Consider the following 19137-nt stretch of genomic DNA (forward strand, 5'->3'; position numbering starts at 1 on the left):
AGCTACAATTCAGGACGAATTCGGCACACACTAATTTAATTAGGAATTCTTCTCAGCCATGCCCACAAGCAACTTCCTCTTGCCCTCTCAGCTCCTTGGCCTCCCTGTGAGAAAGCACCTTTAGCTCTGGTGATAAGTGTCTGAACCGCATTCACCCAGCAAGTCTAGAACTGAAGGAGCTCAGCTGACTCCAGCAATTACTCTAGATACTTGTTGACAGAACAAGCCTGCTACAAGGCATCCACTCTCTCTGTGGTTCCACATGCACACTGTCCACTCTAACTGCCCTTACTCTGCGGGCCAGGAAACCCATTCCACTGTCTCTCTGGTCTTCTGATGTTCTCTCTCTACTGTTATTGTGTCTCTTAGCTGCTTTCCACCATCTCCAATGTTGTCTCCTACCAGAGGTTCCCATCACAGAAACTCTGTGTCCACAGGACATGCTCGGCTCCTGTCTTGGTGTCACTCATGTGCCCCATTTTATGCTTCTGACATGTCTGTCTTTTAGGATTAGTGGGATGGCAAACCCGACCCATTTCCTTGTTATGGTTCCATTTACCTATGAGCATGTTCTCACCCACACTTAGGTGCCATGCACCTTATTTACAAGCTATCCTTTCTTGTCAGGCCACAAATCATTAATTTGCACAATCGCATAGTCCTGGTGTGTTGCTGTAGGATGAATGCTGGAGTGCTAACTGCAAGATCAGCAATTCAAATCCACCAGCTGCTCCTCACAAACCACTTTCATAACTAACCTTCCTGCAGTTAACAACTCCATCATTTGTTGGAAGTTATAAGAACATGGCAAAAAGGCCAAATAAAATGATCCACTGAATCACAATGAGAGATTACTGTCTGTCTATATGCCATCAACATTTGATATGAGAGTGGAGGCTGTATTTGCCTTATATCACCTGGCACATGGCTCTTCCAATTTGACAGCAGAAGAAACTCGTGCCTGAAGAAGGCACATGTCCTGCCTGAGGCATTCGATTTACTAGGAGTTGACGTTTGAGCTCAGAACCCAATACTGTAACTTCCAGTCCAGCCCACAACAGTCCATGTGACTAAGTGGTCCCATATTTTCAATCCACACAAAAGAAAACAGAATCAGAATAAAGTCAACACCATTTATTATCATTCATAAACATTATTTTAAAAAGGAGTTAACACGTGGGTCAGGCCTGTGTGAGAAAAAACTCCAGCTTTGTACAGTTAGCTCCATTTACATCTGGGCTGGGCTCTCTCACATCAGGTGCAACAGCTGCATTTGTCCGACGCCCCTTTGCAGATACAGCCCTGGGCACACTTGGCACAGCCTGTAGGGCAGCAGGAACAGCAGCCTGGGGGAGAAGAGGGAAGTTAGATGAGATCAATAGTCAACAAACACCTTGGCACAAATTCTGCCCCAAACCCAAGGGACCAAGTATTGGAAGGATCCCTCTATCCTAAGACTCCTGGGTGCTAGGGGCCAAGCTGTCCTGTCCCCTGTGAGTCCAGGAGAGGGCAGAGTCTAGTGAGGGAGTGACAGTACAGCACACCAGCCTCACAGGGCACATGTAGACAGTCATACATCAAATGTCCAATCCTCAGGATCAGAGAGAGGACGGCCACTGACCACAGGGTAACCTCTGGGCCAGTGAAGGACGGAGCCACCTCCACAGAAAGGGCTGCATTGGCAGGGCAGAGACCATGGGCATCAGGTGCTTCAGATCCTGGGAGGCTGAGAAAGGTGCAAGGGTGGGCTGGAAGGGGGGCAGACAAGGAGTAGGTTCTAGTTGCAGCTCTGCCCCTCCCATCTGGTGAATGCTCTGGATCTCAGTTTCCTGCTTCTAGAGTAAAAAGCTGAGAATCAACCACATGGAAGGCTCTTCCAGCTCTGATTCTGACTCAGGTGCTGGGAGGAGGGGTGGGGCTGAAATTGGGCCCCCAGATTCCAGGAAGACCCCACACTCACTTTTCTTGCAGGAGGTGCATTTGCACTCTTTGCACTTGCAGGAGGAGCCAGAGCAGACACAGGAGTCACCTGCATGAAGAGAGAAAGAGCCACAGTGAACAGTGAAGGGGGTGTAGGGGACCCAGCAGTCAGTCCACAAACACTTCCTGCTCTTTGCTCTGTTCTGGATCAGCCCTGGGAGCTCCTGTCTCTCAGGAGACTGGCTGAATGGTGGTCCTCAACTCTGAGTCCTAAAAAGACAATAAAAGTTTCTAGTTTCCCATCCACCTTAGACAGCCCAGAGGCCTGGACAGGGCACTTGGGCTCCCTAGGTGCTGTCCAACATGACAGCTTTGAATCTCACACTTGTGGTTTGGGGATTGTGGGGACGCTGCGGTGATTCTAACGTTCTAATGGGGATGGGGGAGGTGTGAGGGTGCGTGTTGTGGTAGAAAGCAGGAGACCTGAGAACTAAAGGATTCACTTAGCTCAGAACTCAAAGTGCTGCTTCCTCCACACCCGGGGACACTGAGTCCTGGGCCTGACTAAAGGGCTCAGAAGCTGAGCCCAGAAGCCAGGCATCCCTTACCAGGGGCGCAGGAGCAGCTGGGGTCCATTTTGAGCAAAGTGGACGAGATCGCAGACAGCTGTTGGACAGGATGCTAGGGTGGTGGAACGCTGCTGGTGCCCACGTTCGCACCAGTCTCTTTAAAGTTGCAGATGAGGGCGCTGGGTGTAAAGGCCCCGCCCCTTGCACACCGCCCCTAGTGTCGGTCCACTACCCGGCACGCCCCGCACCGCAGGCGGGCCGAGCGCAGCGCTGGGGCCGGGAGCACAGGTCTCTGCGCTTGGCTGGTGAGCGCCGTCTGCAGCCCCTTTGCTCCCGCTGGCGGGAGTGGCCGTGCGCCGTGCGAACACTGTGCCCCAGCACCCCGCTCACGTCTTCCCAGTTTTCCTGTGGAGTTCGCTCTTGCCGGCTTCCCGATATTTCGGTAACCCAGCCCGTGAGGTTCTCTTTGTACCCTCTTCCCGGTGACCCTCAGGTTTGCCTTTTCCTGGAACCCGTGTGCAGCCCCAGTCTTGCTCTCCTGACCCCTGTTTGGGCGGGAGTGGGACATCAGCTAGGGCTGTGTGCAGAGGGCTGACTGATCCTGACCTTCACCCCACACGGAGCACACTGCCTATCCCTGCTTCAAAGACTGAAGAACCTTTGAGCCCGGTTCTTCAGTCTTCAAGAACAGTCTGCTTGGCCTTTCATCCCATTCATCATGCAACCCCCAAACCACAGAAAACCCACTGTCGTGAGTGATTCCGACTCATAGCTATCCTGTGTAGGGTTTCCGGAAGCAGAGAGCCTCCTGTTTCTTCTGCAGAGAGGCTGGGACAGTCTAACTGCTGACCATAGGACACTAGAGCTCCTTGTGATGCCCACAGGACAGTGATTATTTTAGGTGATGGGCAGTCTGGATATTCAACATAATTGCATAACTTTTGGTATGTGCCAAACAAGAAAAAGAAACCAAAACAAACCTGTTTCCATGGAGTCAATTTTGGCTAGTGTTAATAGCATTTCATATCTGATCCAGGGCTCTATTGGCTTTTCCAGGGTTGTGTTCAGGCCTCTTTCTGGAGTGCCTGTGAAAGAATTGGCATTGTAACCATTTTGGTAGTTAGTAGCTGAAGTTTCCCTTTGGCACCAGCTCTGTTTCAATCAGCATCTCACTTTGAAGCCTAACAACAACCCTGAAGGGGAAACACTACTATTGATGAGCCCATGATTCCAATGACAGGCGGTCTGGAGGCAGTGGTTAAGGCCTGTGCTGCTAACAGAAAGTTTAGCCACTTCAACCCAAGTAGAAGTCTCCTTGCTAAAAGTTTAAACCCAAACCAACCTCATGGCTGATGAGTTCATTGATTCTGAGTTGGCCCTATGGGCCAGAGTAGAGCTGCCTCATAGGTTTTTGGGTTGTGATCTCTTCAGAAGTTGTTTCTGAGTTTCATCTGTCTCTAGGAGGAGTGGGTGGGTTCAAAGTGCCAAACTCCCTGTTATAAACAGAGGGCATTGCCACTGCTCTACCAAGGCTCCTGATAAAGGTTTCAACCTTGTGAATTCCATGAGCTTGTTCTACTGTTTTATAAGGGTCCCAAAGAGTCAGAATGGACTGGACAGTAGTAGGTTAATCCTAATGAGAAACTAAAATCCAAAAACTGAACTAACTTACCAAGACCAAGAGCTAGGAAGGTGTGTCTTGGTGTGTGAATCGAGTAGCCTCCCTAGAGAAAAAGAAGTTCAAGGATAAACCAGATCTTTAGTCAAAGCAAATATGATATGCCCCTGTACCACTTGACATATTTGAAACTCAACATTTTCTCTTTCTTTTTGCCTAAAAATATTTTAAACAAGGGCACGTTTCAAGCTCCACATTTTCGGCAGGGATGTAAGTGATGCAGTAATGAATGGGAAAAAATGCTAATTACAAACCAATGTTTTATCGTTCATCTCTATGTCTCATTTTCAGGAGTGATATGGATCTTGATTTTCATATGAGTATATGCAGAGAAGATAAATTGTTGAAAAATAAAATGTTAAGCGATGTGAGTATTTTTAAAGGAAAATGTCAGCAAAATACTGGTGCTGGTGGCAGCAGAAATGTTAGATGCCCTTCTGTACCTTCCCCCATGAAGGGCTTTTCACAGCTTTACGTTCTCAATTTCCATCCCAATTTTGTGGAAAGAGTGATGATCTCATTCTAGGCCACAGGTTCACCTGGCTGATGAGCTGGCAGGTGACACACAGCAAGGCACAGCAGGCCAGGGTTTATTGTCAGGAGGTACAAAACTGTTCCTTATGGCATTAATGGTGTTCTGGTATGGCATCATAGGATAAGCACTCAACTTCAAGGTTGGTTTGAACTACAAGGTCAGTAGTTCAAACTCATCAGCCACTACTCAGAAACAACAGCGCTTAGCAACAACAAGGTCTCGATGGCAGTAATGATAACAGTACAATAATAGCTCATATGTATAGAACACTCACCACGTGCCAGACATCATTCTAAATCCTCTGCATGAACTAACTCATGTAGTCCTAGGAACCAGATGCTATTTTATGTCCCTTTTCAGCATAGGAGACTGAGCCACAGAGAGGTTACCTTTAACGGCCTGTAGGTGACAGAGGTGGGCTTTCCCTCTTGCAGCTTGAACACAGCATCATGCTCTCACCCACCACCACTTCCTGCAAAGGACCAGGGCACTGGAGTCCTGGCACAGACGCACAGTGGAGAAGCAGTGAGCTGGGAGTCAGGACCTGTCTGTGTGGCTCTGTGAACTCTTTGGGCTTCAGTGTGTCATCTTTCAAGATAAGGTCAGGACTGGACCATTTCCAAGGGCCCTTCCAGCTCCCAGTGGGGGAAGATGTAGCACCCAGTGCCATCATGAGCGGGTGGGCTAGGTCATTAGGTCAACTGTAGCAGACACTCAACCTCTGTCTTCTGAGCCATGTGACCCCTGGACACAGCCTCTCTGGACAACAGCACAATCATTACTACTGCTTATTACTTGCTGTCACTCTCTCTGGATGTGTGAGGATAAATGATGTGGAGGCTGGGAAAGGCATGTGTCTGTATATATGCTGAGCAGCATCTTCTCTAGGGAGGTTTGTGCAGGAGGTCCCCCACACTCCCACTGAGGCAGGACCAGGCTCCAGCCCAAAGTAATGCTGTCCAAGAGACAGACCTTTCTCCAGGAGTTTGTTGGGACTTGACAAGATTCTCTCCCTCAGAGTCAACAGGAACAAAGAAATCATAATGACCTCTGTTTACTGCTAGCTGAATGGTTTGGTGGTTCAAACCCACCAGCCGCTCTTCAGAACCCCTTGACATGGTCGCTATGAGTTGGAACCAACTCAACAACACTTAACAATAACAACCAGGCTGCTATCTCACTTAATCCTCTTGTGGACATATGCTTTTCATTTTACAGATTAGGAAATGGAGGCTCAGCGAGATGGTGGGACTTGCCCAGGTCGTACCAAAGGGTAAGTGGGCAGATGAGGTGTGAAACTGGGGCCCTGAGACCAAAACCCATGCATGCACTTGCTTCCTGTTGGGTTCTGCAAGCACACTGTGCAGCAGTAGGCAAGTGTGGTCCTGACTACTGGGCACATGACTCATCTTCTTCTTTGAACATCAAACAGCAATTCCCTCCACAAACAGCCAGAGGGACTGACTGTTACCATTAATTACAAGTCACCCTGGGTCCCACTCCTGCCTAATAAACAGCACCACACCTCCCAATGACAGAATCCACCATTACCCTGCTCATGGGGAGACACCAACGACTTCATCTCAATCAGTCTTTAAGTCCACTCCACCTGGCTGGGTAATTCCCTCCAAATCCCTACTCACTTGGCCACCCTGAACTAGCAAAGGGGCAGGTTTCTACCTGAACTTAGAGATGAATTTCCAAATGTTCAGAGCCAAACCACAACAGGGAACTCTCAGGGAGTAAGTAATGAGGGACCAGGCAGTGATGTTGGATAAACCGGGCTGATGGATCTTTTTGGGGGTGTCTGGGACAGTACTCCTCAAATATGTTGTTCACACACTGCCGCCACCCTGAACTGTGCCTGCTCTTTCACGTCGACTTTCAATAAAGGAAAAAAAACAAAAACAAAAAATGCAGTTTTCCTATCCAATGTTTTCAGTAAATTTATCAGTTGAACCTGAATGAAAATGTGGTCTCTTTGCCTTGCTTCATTATTTGAACATTCATTTTAATTTTTTTTTTTACTGATGTTTTAGTCTGCAATAGCTAGGAAATAAAAAATGCTTAATGCAATCAGGGAGGTTTAGAAATCTTTGTAGGGATTCAAGCAGGTAGAGTACCATTCAATTCTGACACCTGACAAGGGATTTGATTGATCAAAGGCTCTCCAGAGAACAAATATTTGTAAACATCTCATCTAACTTCACAAGGAGGATCAACTAACAACCAACATTGTCAGTCCAAGGCTAACTTATGAAGTAGAGGTCCGACAAACCTCCTGTCTTTAACATCTTTTCCAGTTCTGACAATGGTCTCTCTCACTTGATCTCTACTTCTCTGGTAGGTTCTGGCAACGGCCACCCAGAACTCACAGTTAGGGCTTTTACTAGGGAAATTACAGGTTACAATTCAAGATCCAGTCAGGGCACAATTCTTTCAGAACAACTTTTCAGTTGTGCCCATAAGCACGCCTCCTTTGACTTCTCTGTCCCTTGCCACTTAGCCTCTTTGGACAGCCTGGCCTTGGCTCTGCTCAAGCAAATATTAAAAAGCTCCTTTAGTTCTGTTGAAAAGTGCCCAAGACACCCCCACTTTACCAGGAAGCACCGACGTGGCCACTGCACTTTCTGGCTGTTCTAGTGTTCCTGCTGTGTGCCAACTTCTGCTTTTCATTGACTCCAGTTATAACTGTCTTGAGTCAAGAAGTGTCCCTGCCAAGAAATCCCTGGACCATAGGAAGCATTCTACTCCCAGCTCTTCATGGTGGTAGTTGGCCTCTGGGGTTTTAAGTCTAGCAGGACTGACCAAGGCAAAATTGACCAATTTTGACCAAAATTAAGCATAGCAGGATTTAACAAGGGCAAATTGACCAATCCCCTGTGATGGTTCCAGATACACAAGAGTGCCATCACTTTATGTACATTATTAGCAAGCAGCCCTATCCTCTTGGTAGGTCACAAGCACTCATTTGCATAGTCCCACCCAATCATTTGTAGGGAGGTATAAGACCATGTCAAGAAAGACCATATAAAAGTGATTTATCACAATGAGATTAATATCAGTCTCCATGCTGTGAGGAAGCTGTATTTCCCTTTTAATCATCTGGCACAATGCTCTTCCCATTTTACAGCTGAAGAAATTCATGCCCAGAGAGGTAACCTGACCTGCCTTAGGCATTCAATTTAGGAGCTAACACTGACTCCCAGTCCAGCCCCACACCGGTCTTGTTAATCACAGAGTTCCTTATTTCCAACCCACACAAAAGAAAACAGTCGGAATAAATCCAACACCATTTATTATCACTCAGATATTTCATAGAAAAGAAGAGGTAGCACACAGGCCAGGGTTCTTCACGAAAAAAAACCCCTCCAGCTTTGTTCAGGTGGCTCTATTCACACCTGGGCGGGCCTCTCCCACATCAGGCGCAGCAGCTGCACTTGTCCGATGCCCCTTTGCAGATGCAGCCCTGGGCACACTTGGCACAGCCCATGGGGCAGCAGGAGCAGCAGCCTGGGGGAGAGAGGGAAGTAAGAGATGAGCTCATACACAGCCAGACATTTTCCTCCAAAACAGCACACCTGGCACGAGCTCTTCCTCAGGCAGCCGGGCTCTACACTCTCCCCAGATGCCTGGTAGGACTTTTGAGGTCAGGTGCCCCTAGGTACAGACTTCCCTATGCCATCTGAGTTCTGGGCAGAGAGCATGGGGAGGCCAGCACAGTGAGCAGAGTACAGGGCCTCTGACAGGAAAGGAACATCAGCCTCCAGAGCCCTACAGACAAGTGAGGAAGATCCTCTGATCTGGGAGGGGACCACCCATGATACAGCAGTGTCCTGCAGAGCCAGTGAAGTCCTGGGCTGCCTGTGTAGGAAAGGACTGCCTCACCAGGTCAGAGAAACCACGTGGACACAAGTTCATGTGCCCAAAGGACTTCAGAACTCAAGAGAGCTAAAATGCAAGAGAATCAGGTCTAGTTCTGGCCCTGCCTGGCTGGAGACCTCTGGGGATCTCAGTTTCCTCCTTGCAGAATAAAACACTGAGAATCAACCACATTGAAGGCTCTTCAGCTCTGAATCTGACTTTGGTACTGGGAGGAGGGAAGGGGCTGAATCTGAGCCTTTGACTGCTCCTGCCTGCTGAACTCTGGGTCCTTCCCCTGCTCAGCTGGGCCCCCAGATTGCAGGGAAGACCCCATACTCACTCTTCTTGCAGGAGGTGCATTTGCACTCTTTGCACTTGCAGGAACCAGAGCAGACACAGGAACCACCTGCAGGAAGAGAGAAAGAGCCACAGTGAGCAGTGAAGGTGGTGTAGGGGGTCTAGCAGTCAGTCAACCAACACTGCCTGCTCCTTGCTCTCTGCTGGCTCAGCCCTGGGAGCTCCTGTCACTCAGGAGACTGGCTGTAGTGTGGTCTTCATCTCTCTCCCGTCCTGATGAGAGGGAAGTGTGCCCTCCAGTTTTTACTTCATGGTAAAGGTCCCAGGTTCCTGACTGAGCCCAGGGAACGTTTATACTGAATGACCAGGATTTAAAGTCCTAAGCCTCGAAGAGGGAACGTCCCTCTCTTCCCATCTAGCCCATGCAGCTCAAAGGCCTGGACAGAGCACTGGGGTCTTGGGCGCAGCTCTCCTGGCCACATATTTTATCTTCAACCTAGCAGTTCTAAGTCTCAGTCTGTGGCCTACAAATTGGGGTGACGCTGGTACGATTCAACTCCTCTAGCTGAGGTAGTGTGGGAGGTGAAGGCACTTGGCGAGGGAGAAAGCAATAGACTTTAGAACTATAGGATCTACTTCAGCTCAGAATTCGAAGTGCTGCCTCCTCCTCCCAGAAGACAAAAGGGCGGCCTCCTGAGTCCAGAAGTTAGGTGTCCCTTACCAGTGGCGCAGGAACAGTTGGGATCCATTTCGAGCAACGTGAGCGAAGTAGAAAAGCAGGTAGGAAAGAGAATGCTGGTGGATAGAGACTACGAGCGTTTAAAACCCAAGTCGTCCGAGAGAGCGCAAAGCCCCGCCCCCCATGCGCCCCGCCTACCGAGTCAGCACCGCCCCCCGCGGCCCGAGAGAGCTGAGCGCAGCTCGTGGCAGCCTTGTGCTCCCTGCCGCGGTCTCTTGGCGCCAGCTCGCGGGAGGGGCCGTGAGCTGTGCGGAACTTAGTGTCCCAGTCATCCGCACGCCTCTTCCCAGTTTACCCATGGCTTTCCGCTATTACCCGCTTCTGGGCTTTCTGGGAACTCAGGCCCTGGGGTCCTCGCTGTTCCCGCTGCTAGGTGAGCCTCAGATTCGCTCTTTCCGGGAACCTGTGAACTACCTCATCCTTGTTCTCATGTACTACGTTCGTGTGGAAGTGGGAAATTAACACGGGATATATGCAGAGGACTGACTGATCCTTGGCCTTCGTTCCCCATCTGCAGCACGCGCCCTGTCCCGGCTTCCTGTCTTTTGGCCCAGTTTCTTCAATCCACAGTTAACACCCAGCGAAGTCTTTCTTCATCCAGTTAACCAGGCTCCAGACCCATTGCCCGGAGAGTTGTGGCTCTGTAGGATAAGCACTGTACTATGATCCCACAAAGTTTTACAGCCTCGGAAACCCCATACAGGGGGAGCTACGAGTAGGAACTGATTTGACAGTACTTTTCAACAACCACAAAACCCGTTGACGTGAAGTTGATTCCGACTCCTAGAGACCATCCGCCCTTGTAGGGTGTCCGATACCGTAAATCTTTATGAGATAAGCAGCCTCATTTCTCCAGCCTAGTGGCTGGTTGTTTCTAACCACTGACCTTGAGATTAGAGGTCCGCAGTGCTAAAGCCACAGTGCCAATAGTATTAAATGGGATCTTACGTCTTAGGCCTGCCTTACCTAAGATGTTAAGAGGCTCACTGCATCCCTCTTCAGTCCAGAAGGTATTTCCCAAATCATGGGATGCTGCTTGGAGTGTGATTGCTTCAGAAGATACGTGTTCTCCATATTAAATAAGATAGCAAAGGAATAGATTATTTCCTTTCCTTTTTTCTAACTACTTAGCACGTATTCGGAGTCCTGGTGTGGCACTGTGGGCTAATGTGTCAGACTGCAAAGTCGTTTGAACTGCAAGGTTGGTGGCTCAGGCTCACCAACTGCTCATTGGAAACCCTATACGGGGTCGCTGTGGGTCAGAATTGACTTAACGCAACTTAGCAACAACAAGAAGCATGTATTTAGCATGCGTCAGAGTCCTGGTGTGGCGCTGTGGGCTAATGCGTCAGACTGCAAAGTCGTTTGAGCTGCAAGGTCGGTCGTTCAAGCTCACCAGCTGCTCCTTGAAAACCCTATACAGGTTCGCTATGGGTTGGGATCAACTCGACGACACTTAACAACGACAACAAGGCCCTGCTTTGATCCATTTTTTAGTTTAATACTCTTTGAATTCACTGAAACCCTAAAAATGAAATGCTGCTATTTATGAGGGCCTTGGGTAGGGCAAAGAGTTAAGATGCTCAGCTGCTAACCAAAAGTAAAAGGTCCCCCCCCCAGAGGTTCTTTGGAAGAAAGTCTTGGCAACCTATCTCCAAAAAAGCCCAAAAACATTAAAAACTCCATAGAGCTCAGTTTTGCTCGGACACGTACAGAACCAACATGGGAGCAACTGGTTGTTTTATTTATGATCCTATAATGCTAATAGAGTCCTGGTGTGGCACTGAGGATATGCACTGGACTGCTAACTACAAGGTCGGTGGTTCAAACTCACCAGTGGCTCCTTGGAATCCCTATAAGGGTTGCTATGAGTTGGAACTGGCTCAACAGCACTTAACAACAATAAGGGTCTTGTGATTTCTTGAGTTTGAGATGGGTCTGGGAAGTTGTTTTTTTAAGTGCTTAAGTTTTGATCCCACTGCACTAGGCTGTTCTACCCAAAATAATTTGGTGAAATGAATGGAGCCTCTGCCTTGCCCCCTCTGGTTCAAGGCCAGAAAAGTATTTCTACCTAGTAGGTATTCAGAGACAACTCCCAAGCTGTGGCTGCCTACCCTGGGGCTGAGAGAACTTGGAAGTGGTTACCTCCTTTTGGGCTGTGGAGGGAGAAGCGGACAGGTCTCACCATGCAGAAGGACATGCACGTGTCCTGGCAGAGGAACTGAGAGGACAGTCCAACCCCCCTGAGGCTTTCATTATGGAAATACCACCTCAGTGTGGATGGGGGGCTGGTGTTTGAGCTGTTGTCTCCTGGCATTGGTATTGTCTGGTATGTGTGCCAGTGTGATGTGGGTGCTGTCTTGCCTGTTTCCAATTTGTCTGGAAGCCGTGGGGTCCAAGTCACAAATGTACCTGGCCATTGCTCTCTTACACTTTGCTTTTGGAAATTGACGTTACCAAAAAGACTGGGAAGAATTCACAGTTTTTTTGGAGGGCCTGTCAAACACAATCATTCAAGCTGCAGCTTTTTGTTTTCCAAGTCATGTGTGAAATAGCTTCCTTGCTCCACCCTCACCCCCATCTCTGAGACCCATCTCCCCAAGCCTTGGGCAGATTAATTTATAATAGGTTTTTGTGTTTTTACATTTGATGTGACTACTTTAGAATGCTTGTTTAGTTTCAGGTCCAGTGCCAAGCACACCACTACACTACTGTGAAACAGCCTGGTAAAGCAGTTAAAAGCATCGGCTTTGGAGCCAGACTGTCTAGAACCAGGCTCTACTCCTTAGGCAATGTATGTGACCTCCCACACGTCATATCTTGTCTGTGCAGTGGGGGCAATCGTGTTGTCTATGAGGTTAAATGTGTTTAGCATGGTCCCTGGCGCAGACCAAGTCATGAATGAGTGTTACTTCCCTGTGGACCAAGTGAAGTATCTGACAATCCATTGTTGTTGTTAAATGCTGTTGAGTCTGTTTCATTTCATAGCCATCCTATATAGGGTTTCCAAGGAGCAGCTGGTAGGTTTGAACTGCCAGTCCAGTGCTTATCCTACAGCACCACAACAATACAGCCCACAGGTAATCTATATACGCTCTCTACTTGATTCTGTAAGCATTTATTAGACCCTGCCTATATGCACCCATCATTCATCTGTCAGTTTGTCAATCTGTGTTACTTTCGTGTTACTACGACACTGGAAGCTATGCTTCAAAAGTATTTCAAAAGCCAGCAGGGTCACTCATGGTGGACAGGTTTCAGTAGCGCTTCCAAACTAAGACTAGTAAGAAAGTCCTGGTGATCTATTTCTGAAAATTAGCCAATGAAAATCTTATGGATCATATCAGAATACTGCCCAATATATTGCTATCAACACATCAGTATTATTGACACAAGAGCTGCCACAATGGACTCAACACATCAGGGATTGTAAAGATGTTCCAGGACTGGGCAATACTTCATTGTGCTACACGCAAGGTCACCTTGAGCTGGAGCTGGCCCAAGGACAACAAACACCAACAAGGTTGTTTGTAAAATCACTGTGCTGGGCACACGGAAGGAAGACAACATATAAATAAATAAAACCGATCCCTTTGCTGGAGGAGATCTTACTCAAGACTTTGTTAAATTCAGGGAACATTTATTTACAACTTCAAGATGCAGTTGCTGAGCAGGGGCCAAAGTGTGCCATCTCTACCCCTGGGAGAACAGTCTGGTTCATACTGATTCTGAGAGGGAGCAGGCAGGGATGATGCGTTTCCTGGGTGGGCTCAGGACCAGCTTGTTTCCTAGAAGCCCTGTATGGGGGACTCTTGGAAACTCTCTGCAGGTGTGGCGGAGCAAGTCTGCTCATAGCCTCCTGGAGAGTAGAAGGGAGAACCTGAATCACACTCAGCTGCCCAGGATTATGGGATACTTACGTGGCTCTGCTGATGGCATCCCAGTGTCCTCAGCCAGGTTTCAGGGAGATACCTGGGCCACTGCAGGCTGGTGAAAGTTCACACCCTCCTTCTGTCCTCCATGGAGGACTTGTTTCCACCCTCTGCTTTTTGGGCCAGAACACTGGAAATTAAAAAAAAAAAAAATCCTTTCGGAATTGCAATGGAGAGAGATTATAAACTTTCTAGTGTCACTAGGGACAAAGTTGGTTGATATTTTTGCCTTCAGACCATCAGTGGGGACTTCCCAGGGGTCGGAGATCCCTGCTCTGAGCCTGTGTAGGGTGGAGTCCTCCAGTAAGGTGGCTGAGGAAGAGGTTGCTTGGCAAAGTTGGAGGAGAGATCTAGGTGTTATCACTAGCCAGTCTGACCTGCCTGATCCATCATAGCCATCCTAGGGTGCGGATGGGCAGCATAGTCATATTCAGACCCTATGGGCCCTACTCTGTCTTGGGGAACCTCCCCCAACCTAAGCCTGAGCAAAACTAAGCCAGAACTTACACCAGTAAGTAACTATAACCTTGGGTCCCCGCCCCCCCCATAAGTCTGGTATCCTTCAGAGACAGAGGGCAATGTTTCACCCAGAGAAGTGGCTGGTGGTGGGTTTAGGCTTATGATGAACATCTGCCAAGCCTGACTGTTGGGCATCCGCTGCCACAACCCAGTTTCCTTTAGGAGAATTCCCTTGGCCCCATTGTGCCCAGTCTTGGTGGAAGAGGAGGTCTAGGGGTTTGATGACCCCAGGTACAAAAGCTTGGAAGCCAGACTGCTGTGCTCAGGGAGTGTCAGCCTCTTGGGTTTCTGAGATACTGGGCAGGATGAGTGCCAAGGGACATCCAGTTATAAGACATTTATGGTGATGGTGGTGGTTATGTGCCATGGAGTCAGCTGTGACTCATAGCGACCCTGTGTAGGGTGTCCAAGGCTGTAAATCTTTATGGGAACAGAAAGCCTCATCTTTCTCTCGAGGAATGGCTGGTAGTTTCGAACTGCTGACCTTGAGGTTTGTAGCCTGACTCATAACTCCCCTACTCTACCAGAGCTCCTCATAAGACATTATGCCCCAGCCAAATTATTTGTACCTCAAGACAAGGCCGATGGATCTTGAATCAAATTCTGTGGTATTACCTTGGCACCTTCCCACTTTGGGAGACTGGCCCCCCAGACCAGTCTTTTACAGTGGAGGAGGGAAGGGGTCAGTACAGAGTCCCAGTCTCTCAGTCTTCCTGTGAATAACACTAAGCCATTGCTAGCAGTCCAGTTGTCAGGGAGCTTCTTCCTGGCAGCGCAGAACCACTCACTATGCCCAAGCATCTGAGGACATTGTGTGAGTCCCCAGAACTGGCTATCACCTTGTATCCTTCTTGCCTAGGCTTGTGGGACACACCTGTGTGAGAGCTTTTCTTTGGGCAGGTAGGTGTTTCCTGCCCTTGGGGTCTGTCACTCAGTCCTGGGAAACTCACTTTCCTGGTAGGGATTTGAAGTTTGTGCCTGTCAGAAGTGACTCTTCATGTGGGTCACATGGGGCTGGGTCCCTGACATAGTGGAAAAAATGAGCTAAAATCTCCAAAGGCAGGCTCCTTTAGAGGGAAAGTGCTCAAGGAAGGGATGTGTACAAGGTGCCTGGCCCCCCTGACTCCCCTTACAGCGCCTCCACCTCAATGTCAGCCCTCATCTCTCCTGGATGAAGGCCCAGTATAAGGAAGGTCTGGAGAGAGGAAAGAGAACTTTGTTGGATCGTTTCTCAGATAATAGGGAGCCATAGAAGGTGAAGGAGCTAAGGAATGACATGATTGAGAGATTGAGACTACTCATTTATTCATTCCTGAGTACCTCTATTGTGCTGAACCCATGCCAAGGTCTGATTCGTAGTGATGAGTGTTGTTATTGTTCGGTACCGTCCAGTCGGTTCTGACTCACAGTGACCCTATGCACAACAGAACAAAACACTGCCCGGTCCTGGGCCATCCTCACAATTGTTGTTATGCTTGAGCCCAGTGCTGTTGCCACTCTGCCAATTGCTATTCATACTGTTTTCCTCTTCCAGTACTGTATCTGACAATAGTCTGTTACTACTCAGAAGGTTTTCAGTGGTTAAACCTTCAGAAGTGGTCAGCCTCTCCTTCCTAGTCTGTCTTAGTCTGGAAGCTACACTGAAATCTGCCCACCATGTGTGACCCTCCTGGTATTTAAAATACTGGTGGCATAACTTTGAGCATTCCAACACCATGCAAGCCACCACAGTATGACTAACTGACAGACAAGTGGCATCTAATATATGAATAAGACAGTCCTTGCCTTTCTGGGGCTCTCAGTCCGTGAGGAGTGTGGTGGGGGGGATCATGTACACAAAGTCAACATTGTGCGATAAAGAGGCAGAATGGCATAAACTGACTTCAATTCCTTCTCACCGGTTCCACTGCTACTAAGCAGATTCGTCTGCACTCACCCGGATTGCTCCTCCCTGGTCTGCCTTACTCCCCTGCAGTCTGTTCTCAGCCCAGTAGCTAGAAGGATCTTCTGCCTCAAACTCCTTTGGTCTATATCTCGTTTGGTGTAAGAGCCCAATTCTCACAATGGCCCACCAGCCTTAGCAGAGCCAGTGGACTCAAGTCCTCTCCCAGTACAGTCTAGCTTCTCAGTTTCTCCTAATCACATGGGTGCAAAATGGAATCACATTGTGGCCTGAATTTGCATGTTCTCAGTCACCAAAGATGTTAATTTCTGTATGTGTCTCCTTGTCTGAGAAATGCCTATGCTTTGTGTACCACCATCTTTTTTTTTTTTTTAAACTAACTTAAGGAGCTCTGGTAACGTAGTGGTTACGTACGAGTCGGGCTGCCAACCTCAAGGTCAGCAGTTCAAAACTACCAGCGGTCCTGCGGGAGAAAGATGAGGTGTTCTGCTCCCGTAAAGATTTACAGCCTCGGAAACCCAGTGCAGGGTCACTATGAGTCGGAACTGACTCCACGGTACTTAACAACAACACCAACTTAAGTCCTCGAAAACCCTATGCAGGGTCACTATGAGTCGGAACCAACTCAATGGCAATTAACAACAACAATGAAGTCCACATGGAGGGTGGTGCAAATTGTTCAGTGCTTGACCTATTGTTAAATGCCTGTACAGGGTTTCTAAGAAGTAGCTGGTGGGTTTGAACTGCTAAACTTGTGGTTCACCGTCCAGTGCTGATCCTACAGTGCCACACCAATAGCTGAAAAGTTGTCAGATGGATCTTGGCTAAAAACAGAGAATACCAGAAAGATATTTACCTGTGCTTATTGACTACTCAAAGGGTTTCGATTGTGTGGATCATGACAAGCTATGGACAACATTGCTAAGAATGAGTATTCCAGAACACTTAATTGTGCTCATGAGGAACCTGTACAAAGACCAAGAGACAGTTGTACAAAGACCAAGAGATAGTTGTTCGAATAGAAGAAGGGAACACCAAATGGTTTAAAATCAGGAAAGGTATGTACCAGGGTTTCTTTCACCATATTTATTCATTTGATTTTTGAGTTTTGAGTTATGGTGTTGGAGGAGAATAGTAAAAGTACTATGGACTGCCAAAAGAACCAACGGCTCTGTGTTGGAAGAATACAGGCCAGAGTGCTCCTTAGTAGCCAGGATGGCCAGACTTCATCTTTCATACTTGAGACATATTATTAGTAGGGACTAGTTCCTGGAGAACGATATCATGTTTGGTCAACTGGAGGGTCGGAGAAAAAGAGGGAGACCCCAGTGAGATGGATTGGCACAGTGCAGCATCAATGGGCTCAGGTGTAGCAACAATTGTGAGGTTGGCCCAGGCCCAAGCAGAATTTCATTCTGTTGTCCATAGGGTCGCTATATATCGGTACCAACTTGAAGGCACTCCATAATAATAATATAATAATAATGGGATATGCAAAAATATAAGAAGACTATTAAGCTCCTAAATAGTAAAACTCGAGATGGGTATGGGATGATGAGAATTCTGCAGTTTAAGCCGCTGGCTTTGATGCTAGATTCAAAAGAAAGTTGCGGTCAAGCTAGTAATTAAATATTACATAATTTTGGTAGTACGTGCTTGCTGTCTAATAGCAGGCAAATATATGAGGAGACATAGGTATATAAATTTTTAACAAACATTTTAAGACAGAAGCAAATGTTTGGTGGCTTTTCGTGAACTTTTCAAGTTGTCAGGAATTTATTATATAGGTCACCATGAAACAAGGTTTAAGGCAAATAACCAAAGATTTTAAAGGTAAAACCCCTTTAGCTTTTTCCACAGCTAAGTGGCTTGGTTTTTGATTTAGGAATTTCTTCTGTTGAGCACTTGCCCCTGAGGCAGATTGCACAAAGGGTAAAATGAACTCTTCAGCCCAGTTATAAAGGACAATAATGTTGTTTTAACAATGAGGAACCCAATCCTTTGTTTTATATGCTGTTTAACATTAAGGCACTTTTAAAAACTCATAAATTAATCTATTAAACTTTAGCCAGACAGATGAAACTTTGACCATATCCTTTTTTAATAAACCTTCTAAATGTTATGCTTCATATCCCTTCTAATTGTTGTTAAAATGCTGTTGAATCAGTTCTGCATAAAGCCCTTTAAATGGCAAAAATTAACATGCTCAGTAGCATGTTCACCATATATATGTGTGTGTGTGTGTGTTGTTGTTAGGTGCTGTTGAGCTGGTTCTAACTTAAAGCCATCTTATGTACAATAGAATGAAGCTCTGCCTGCTTTCGCACCATGTTCCCAATCGTTGCTATGCTAGAGCGCATTGTTGCAACCACGTAACAAGTCATCTCATTGAGGATCTTCCTCTTTTTTGCTACACCAGCTGTTCCTCCAGAGTCCTGGTGTGGCACTGTGGGTTAATGTGCCAAACTGCAAACTTGGCTTGAACTGCAAGATTGGTTCAAGCTTACCATCTGCTCCTTAGAAACCCTATACAGGGTTGCTATGAGTCAAAACCAACTCGACAACGCTTCACAACTGTTTTATCAACCATGTTGTTCTTCTCCAGGAACTGGAGAGCAGATGAGTTGTGGGCTAACTTCAGGAGTTGAATTTCTGGCAGTTCCTTGTCGATGCACTGCTGCAACTGTTAAAAAATTATCTTCAGCAAAATTTTACTTCAGTGTGATACTAATGATATTGTTTGATGTTTTTCCTGAATTCTGTTGGATCACCTTTTTTTGGAATGGGCACCGATATGGATCACTTCCATTCAGTTGGTCAGATAGCTGTCTTCCAGATTTCTTGGCATAGGCGAGTGAGCACTAACAGTAGTGTATCTGTTTGTTGAAACATTTCAACTGGTATGTGATCAATTCCTAGAGCCTCATTTCTCATCAATGCCTTCTTCGGTTTTTCATCAATGCCCTCGGAGCAGCTTGGACATGTTTCCTTCAATATCATCAGTTCGTGATCATATACTACCTCATGAAATTGTTGAACACTGACCAATTTATTTTGGTACAGTGACTCTATATATTCCTTCCATCTTCTTTTGATGCTTCTTATGACTCCTGGTGTGGCACTGTAGCATCAGTACTGGACTATGAACCACAAGGTTGGCAGTTCAAATCCACCAGCTGCT

At 47.3% G+C, this 19137-nt stretch overlaps 2 protein-coding genes and 1 pseudogene across 2 annotated transcripts; 1 reads left to right on the forward strand and 2 right to left on the reverse strand.

The window, feature by feature from the left end:
* Nucleotides 1-1254: 1254 nt before the first annotated feature.
* Nucleotides 1255-2556, reverse strand: LOC102816874 (metallothionein-2-like). The gene is made up of 3 exons (XM_006863617.1): nucleotides 2529-2556; nucleotides 1961-2029; nucleotides 1255-1346 (listed from the first exon to the last, which is right to left on the reverse strand). Exons 1-3 carry the CDS (start codon nucleotides 2554-2556, stop codon nucleotides 1255-1257), a joined length of 189 nt encoding a protein of 62 aa, XP_006863679.1.
* A 5561-nt stretch (nucleotides 2557-8117) lies between these two features.
* On the reverse strand, nucleotides 8118-9613 carry LOC102816872 (metallothionein-1E-like). The gene is made up of 3 exons (XM_006863543.1): nucleotides 9585-9613; nucleotides 8907-8972; nucleotides 8118-8215 (listed from the first exon to the last, which is right to left on the reverse strand). Exons 1-3 carry the CDS (start codon nucleotides 9610-9612, stop codon nucleotides 8124-8126), a joined length of 186 nt encoding a protein of 61 aa, XP_006863605.1. The 5' UTR covers nucleotide 9613; the 3' UTR covers nucleotides 8118-8123.
* A 112-nt stretch (nucleotides 9614-9725) lies between these two features.
* LOC102817263 overlaps nucleotides 9726-19137 on the forward strand; it is a 48083-nt pseudogene continuing 38671 nt past the window's right edge.

This window comes from Chrysochloris asiatica, unplaced genomic scaffold, assembly GCF_000296735.1.
Source record: "Chrysochloris asiatica unplaced genomic scaffold, ChrAsi1.0 scaffold00055, whole genome shotgun sequence".
Taxonomy (NCBI): domain Eukaryota; kingdom Metazoa; phylum Chordata; class Mammalia; order Afrosoricida; family Chrysochloridae; genus Chrysochloris; species Chrysochloris asiatica.

Excerpts from the sequence above, each read along its gene's own strand:
- LOC102816872 (XM_006863543.1), bottom strand. The coding sequence starts at position 9,612 with ATGGATCCCAACTGTTCCTGCGCCACTG. Across the intron at positions 8,973-9,584 it reads CAACTGTTCCTGCGCCACTG|GTGGTTCCTGTGTCTGCTCT; the intron begins GTAAGGGACACC and ends CTCTTCCTGCAG. Across the intron at positions 8,216-8,906 it reads ATGCACCTCCTGCAAGAAGA|GCTGCTGCTCCTGCTGCCCC; the intron begins GTGAGTATGGGG and ends TCTCTCCCCCAG.
- LOC102816874 (XM_006863617.1), bottom strand. The coding sequence starts at position 2,556 with ATGGACCCCAGCTGCTCCTGCGCCCCTG. Across the intron at positions 2,030-2,528 it reads CAGCTGCTCCTGCGCCCCTG|GTGACTCCTGTGTCTGCTCT; the intron begins GTAAGGGATGCC and ends CTCTTCATGCAG. Across the intron at positions 1,347-1,960 it reads ATGCACCTCCTGCAAGAAAA|GCTGCTGTTCCTGCTGCCCT; the intron begins GTGAGTGTGGGG and ends CTTCTCCCCCAG.